At 53.4% G+C, this 6515-nt stretch overlaps 1 protein-coding gene across 1 annotated transcript in view; it reads left to right on the top strand.

The window, feature by feature from the left end:
- Positions 1–243: 243 nt before the first annotated feature.
- The window catches only part of RAB11FIP5 (RAB11 family interacting protein 5 (class I)), a gene marked incomplete at both ends in the record, with an annotated part of 12815 nt that continues 6543 nt past the window's right edge, over positions 244–6515 (top strand). Inside the window, 3 exon segments of the mRNA XM_010022983.1 lie at positions 244–683; positions 2335–2434; positions 2436–3026. Of these exon segments, the coding sequence (XP_010021285.1) occupies positions 244–683; positions 2335–2434; positions 2436–3026 (1131 nt within the window).

Raw genomic sequence — 6515 nt, 5'->3', positions numbered from 1 at the left:
CTTCCCTGTGAGGGTGCTGAGGCGCTGGCACAGGGTGCCCAGAGAAGCTGTGGCTGCCCCATCCCTGGCAGTGTTCAAGGGCAGGTTGGACACAGGGGCTTGGAGCAACCTGCTCTAGTGGAAGGTGTCCCTGCCCGGGGCAGGGGTTGGAGCTGGAGGAGCTTTCAGGTCCCTCCCAGCACAAACCAGTCTGGGATGCTGTGATTCTAAGGGCTTTTCCTTGTCTCTCCTCTCTGGCTCCAGGTGGCACAAACTCCACTCCAAGGCTGGGAAGAAGGAGAAGGAACGTGGTGAGATCCTGGTGTGCATCCAGTTTACACGCAACAACATCACAGCCAGCATGTTCGACCTGTCCATGAAGGACAAGCCCCGGTCACCCTTTGGCAAGCTGAAGGACAAGGTGAAAGGCAAGAAGAAATACGACTTGGAGTCAGCCTCTGCCATCATCCCCAGCAGCATGGGTGGCCTTGACGTGGAGGATGACTACGACATTGGGGGCAAGAAATCCAAAGTGAAGGGCTTCTTCTTGAAGAACAAGCTCCGCAAGTCATCCTTGACTCAATCCAACACCTCCCTGGGATCCGACAGCACCATCTCCTCTGCCAGCCTGGGCCTGGCCTCAAATGTTCCTGAGGTAACCAGATCCCCCAGCAGACACAGCAGTGTGTCCATGGAGCGCTCTGGTAAGAGGATAATGGCTTTAATTCCCTCTCCCCCTTTTTATTCCCCCTTTTCTTTGTGAGGGACTGTTGAGGCTTTCCTGTAAATCTCTTAACTCGTTGCTTACCTGCATCCTGCAGAAACCCTCCGAGATCTTTGGATCTCCCTTTGGATGCTGGATAACCCCAAACCCTCCTTTTCCCCAAGTTTTCTAGGTACAAACTCTATTGAAGAAGAAGGAAGTGGCATTGCATTAAAACAATGTCGTTGTCATTGGAGCTTTAATTCAAAAACATAATGAGCTTTTTTGGGGTTGTGGCTGGCCCATCCCGGGCAGTGTTCAAGGGCAGGTTGGACACAGGGGCTTGGAGCAACCTGCTCTAGTGGAAGGTGTCCCTGCCCAGGGCAGGGGCTGGAGCTGGAGGAGCTTTAAGGTCCCTTCCAACACAAACCGTCCTGTGATTCTGTGGACTTCTGCATGCTGGCAGCAACGTGCTTGCCAGAACATGGGAGGACATCTAAGGTGTTGCTTTTCATACTCTCTGAACAACCTGACTTGGGTTGGTGCCACGTTCTCCCTTCAGCTCGCCACGACCTTGTGGGCTTTGAGGGTTCTTTAGGACCTTTTCTTCTCTGTCTCCTAAAAGCAGGTCACAGCAATAAGGCCCTGGTAGAGGGCTCGGTGCTGCTGCCCTGCCCCACTCCTGGTTGTCTCCTGGGACACCTCAGGCCTGAGGCAGAGCTGGGGCAGTGGCTGGTTCCTGGTGTTCAAGCTCTTGGCGCTTGGACAGTGGCGATTTGCAAACAAAAAGGGTCCTTGTGGAGAATTAATTCTTGCTTGGAAACAACGTGTAATGAAATGGTTTAATTGGCTGCAGGCAGCAAATCCCCACGTTGGTGGGAGTCTCTGGTGCTGCTCCTCACTGTGCTGCTGAAGCTGCTCCTGTGATGCCTCTTGGTTTCTGCTGCGTGATGGAGGCACTGGTCTGGCCGCAGCATCTGCCTGTGTCACTGTGTCAGCCCTCTTCATCCCAGCTGAGGAGAAGGAGGAGGAAGGGGCCCATCCAAGCCCAGGCAACACAGAATCATAGAATGGTTTGGGTTGAAGGGAGCTTAAAGCTCCTCCACCGCCCCGGGGCGGGGCCCCCTTCCCCTAGAGCAGGTTGCTCCAAGCCCCTGTGTCCAACCTGCCCTTGAACACTGCCAGGGATGGGGCAGCCACAGCTTCTCTGGGCACCCTGTGCCAGCACCTCAGCACCCTCACAGGGAAGAGCTTCTGCCCAAGAGCTCATCTCAGTCTCCCCTCTGGCAGGTTAAAGCCATCCCCCTTGTCTTATCACATAACTAGCTTCTGGGTAGTTTCTTGCATTTATTATCCATCTCAGATCCTCTCAGACAAGGGGGTTGTCATCTTACAGAGACTCTTCCCTGGATCCAGCAGTGGGAGATGATGTTTTGGGGAAGGACATTGTACAACCTGTGTAGCCACATACTTGTGACCTGTGCTTTGCATTTCTAGTAGTTTAATTATGCAGAGGGAGCCTGGGAGGGAGAAAGCTGGTGTCATCTCACAGGTCTCCTTAGTGTTTGCAACTAGTAGATAAGGGTGTTTGTCCTACCTGTGCCTGTTACTCAGGTGGCCTCACCCCTGCCTTGTGTTTGATTTCCCCTCAGTGAAAGACTTGTTGCCATCTCCAAAGCTGACCCACAAGAGAGCGTTCAGTGACGATGTCTCCCAGGTGAGCCCAGTCCTGGAGCCCAAAGCAATCAAAGAATGATCCCGTGTCCCGATCTTCCCTGTGCATCAACGGGAGCCACGTTTACAGCGACGAGCCTGCACCAAAGAGCCCCGTGTGTGTCCCACAGAGCTCCAGCCTTCCCAGGCGGCAGGAGGAGGGCTTTGGCTTTGCTCCCCTCCATCCTGAGCCCCAGGAGGTGCCTTGGGGGGTCAGCAGCTTTGAGAGGACGCAGCAGAGAGACGAGCCCAGGTTCATCCCGTCTCCTCCCAGCTTAGCCTTGCAGGAGGAGCTCAGGGTCTCCACGAAAGCTGTCACCCTCAGCAACCATCTGGGCAGAGCCAGGATGGAAGAGAACAGTCGCCTGGAGAACAAACCAACTCAAGCTGCAGCTCCCATGGTCTTCTCCACAGACACAGCGAAGGACAAGCAAGCTGAGGACACCAAGAAGGAAGACAAGAAAGCAAAGGGTGGCCTCTTCCACCACGGGGGCAATAAGAATGACACAGGGAGCAAAGGGCAAGGGGAGAAAGTGGGAGCTTCCCATGGCTCATCCATCCACACAGGGGGAGATGAGAGGAGTAAGAGCAGCAGCTGGTTTGGTTCAAAGGAGTCTCCTCAGAAACCCAGGTCAGTGAAATGGGTGTGTTGATGTCTGGGTCATGAAGTGGGTGCCCCAGTCTCATGTCTTCAACACTGAGCTGGTAAATGCTCTCCAGCATCAGCAGGGGGCTGGTCCCCGTTGCTCAGACAAGATGACAGTGGGGGAAAGGCTTCTTGATCTCAAATGTCTCAAGGGGAGGGTGAATCCTCCCCTGGCTTCTGCCACAAACCAACTCTATTTGCCCTTCTGGGCTGTGTTTCCCAGTTGGGAAAGGGAGGGATCCCCTTCGTGGAGAGGGAGATGTTTCCCTCTGCAGAGGCTCAGTGTGCTCGTGTCAAGTGTTTCTGTGGCCTCAAAGTAAAGGGTCATTATCCTTTAGCTACAAGAGCTTCCCTGGCAATCAGTCAGTGCAGGACGTGGGACACAGTGACATGGAATGACATCTATTAACCCCCTCTCCTCTGTGTTTCTGGTCCAGTTTGGGGGTGCAGTACTTTGGTACCTTAAGATGATACTTGTGAAGTAACTAATCCCATCCCTGCTCCTTCCTCTTCCCATCCCACCCCAACCTTCCCTTCTTCTCCCTGTTAGGAATCTAATTGTTCTTGCTTTGTGTGGTGATTCATCTCTTCCCAAATCCTCAGCACCGGATTCATGGCACACAAAACGTGGTGGTGGTGCTTCTGCTTCTGTGTGGGCTTTAGCATGTTGCTGGGTCACCAGTGTCCATCCCCATAGCTCCTGGGGGCCCAGGGGCCAATGGAGAGCCCAGTGTGGTGGTGTCATTGCTCAGTGAGAGGGAGGAAAGGGGTTAAAGCAGCCAGGGAAAAGAACCAACACTTCTGAGCTGGTTGAATCTCCAGGGTTGATTTATTAATGGGATTTTCCTAATCTGGGCTGACTTGAACCTCATTTGTTGAGCAGAAGGGGTTTAATTCAGTCTGAGCCTCCTTTCATGAGGAGGACACTCATGGTTTATCCAACCCAACCACATCCCCACAGGTTAAACTGCTTCTCAGGTGCTGCTCAGACCTCAGGGAGGGAGAGCACATGGCTCAGTGTGGCTTCAGACCAGGGGCAGCCCCAAAGCTGTTGTCTTCTCACCCCACAAGATGATGTTGTGCTTATAGGGGGGTCTTTAAAGCCAACGGGTGACAAGAACATGCTGCCACCCCCTTCCCCAGGACAGAAGGACACGTGTCCTTGTGCTGTGTGGCACAGGAGGTACCTGGAGAGGAGGATGAGCTGTTGGTGTGAGGATGGGAGAGGAGCCTCAAAGGCTGGTGAGGCTCGGTCCTGCAGTGCCTGGGCAGAGCTGGGGACACTGAGGCAGGCAGGAGCTGCTCCCCATCACAGCCCATCTCACAGGGCCTGCAGCTCTTTCCCCTGAGGCCATGGGGAAGGAAGGACCAGGCAGGATGTGGGCTCTGTCCCTGCGCTGCTCCAGCAGCAGAGGGATGAACATGAGGTCCTGGGAATGCTCCCACATATGGGTCTTTCATTTCCAGGGGACTTGAACCCTGCCGGTTACTTGGTGTCGCATCCCAGTGCAAGGTTTGTTTCTGGATGAGACTAAAGGAATCTGGTCTCTGACTGAGACGAGCTCTTGGGCAGAAGCTCTTCCCTGTGAGGGTGCTGAGGTGCTGGCACAGGGTGCCCAGAGAAGCTGTGGCTGCCCCATCCCTGGCAGTGTTCAAGGCCAGGTTGGACACAGGGGCTTGGAGCAACCTGCTCTAGTGGAAGGTGTCCCTGCCCGGGGCAGGGGTTGGAGCTGGAGAGCTTTAATGTCCCTTCATCCCAAACCACTCTGTGACACTATGAATGCTGTGATTGAAGGACAGAATATAACCACTCAAGATTGTTCTTTTATTCCTTTTTAGTTCATTTTGTGATAATAAAGCTGCTGTTTCAGTCCTAGAATAGAAGACCCTGTGTGAAACACAAACCCATCAAAGCCCTTCTGTGTTCAGGCAGTGACTGCACAAGCTGCTTGAGCCAGACACTGAAGTACTGTGAGCCTGCGATGGGATGGGAGATGCTCTCTGCATCCCCCTCTGGAGCCTTTTCCATGCTAAATGGGTGAGGAACTCCCAGGTTCCCTCCTTCTTTGCAGCTCTGGAATTGAGGCAGACGTGTTCCATGTGAGCAGCTTCATCCCAAGGGACGCCACTGTCCTCAAGGCAGGGATGTAAATGGGTCCCTGTAGCATCCAGCCCAGCAGATAATCACAGAGGTGCCCTCAAACACTGCTGGTTTCTAACAACCATTCCCTTCCATGGCAGCTGCTGGAGCCATTCCCAGTGTTATTCCTTTCCCAGAGGGTTTTCACTCTCTTCTCTCTTAACCTACTTCAGTGCTCATAGTGTAATTTCAAGCTAAGCTGAAGCTTGACCTAGAGCTGGTTTGCTCAGGACCCTGCCTGCAGCTGCCTGTCTTCTAAAGGAGGAACTTGGGTGAGCTGTGAGACAGCAGCTCCTCCAGCTGGGGTTTTCTCTCCCAAAAATAGGAATTGCTTTGAAGCAGCAGGGGCTGGAGAGAACAAATTCACAGAGGCCCCTTTTGGAGCGGTTCTAAACAGCTGAATGGGCTTTAATTGCAGTTTGCAGTTTGAAAATGGGAAGTAATGAGCTTAAACTGCAGCCTGGAGAAGAGAAGGCTCCTGAATGGGGCACCTTAGAGCAGCTCCAGTGCCTAAAGGGGCTCGATGTGGACAAGGGATTTACGGACAGGACAAGGGGAATGGCTTTAACCTGCCAGAGGGGAGACTGAGATGAGCTCTGATGCAGAAGCTCTTCCCTGGGAGGGTGCTGAGGTGCTGGCACAGGGTGCCCAGAGAAGCTGGGGCTGCCCCATCCCTGGCAGTGTTCAAGGGCAGGTTGGACACAGGGCCTTGGAGCAACCTGCTCTAGTGGAAGGTGTCCCTGCCCAGGGCTTTAAGGACTGGGGAGCTTTAAGGTCCCTTCAACCCAGACCAGTCTGGGATTAAAAGAAAGCCAAGTGATGCTTGGGGGTGTCCAGCTGAAGCCAGAAGGAGAATCTTAAGAGCTTTAGTTTAAGCTGGGCTGGTTCATTACACTTAAAAAACTCATGAGCAATAATAACCAGGATGTCAATGCTTTCCCCCCTGTGGCCCAGGCTGGGCAGGGAGTGATGGTGACAGAGTCTCATGTGATGCAGAAATGACCTTTCCATCATCACAGGGAGATGCACTGTCTCTGCTCTGGCTTTCCTGGCTCTTCATTTCTCTGACCATTAGTTACAACTCATTGTAATTTTACACAACTCTTGACTTCTCTGGTTTTATTCTCCTTCCTTACACTGCATTGACCCTGGGGAGCACGTCACTGCTTCAAGGCAAAGCTGTTGAAGAGCTTTTGAGGTCTTGCTGGTGCCAGGTTGAACGTACAGTCTGGTGGCATCAGATGTTCCCTGGGTGTTTGGCACCATGGTGTGTGGTCCCTCAAGTGTGGGTGCACACCCAGCAGTGGTGGTCTGTGCGTGTCCACCTGCAGCTG

This window comes from Nestor notabilis, unplaced genomic scaffold (assembly GCF_000696875.1).
Source record: "Nestor notabilis isolate BGI_N333 unplaced genomic scaffold, ASM69687v1 scaffold26519, whole genome shotgun sequence".
Lineage (NCBI taxonomy): Eukaryota > Metazoa > Chordata > Aves > Psittaciformes > Psittacidae > Nestor > Nestor notabilis.
The sequence above is the reverse complement of the archived record's forward strand: the minus strand, read 5'-3'. Positions and strand labels throughout refer to the sequence as shown.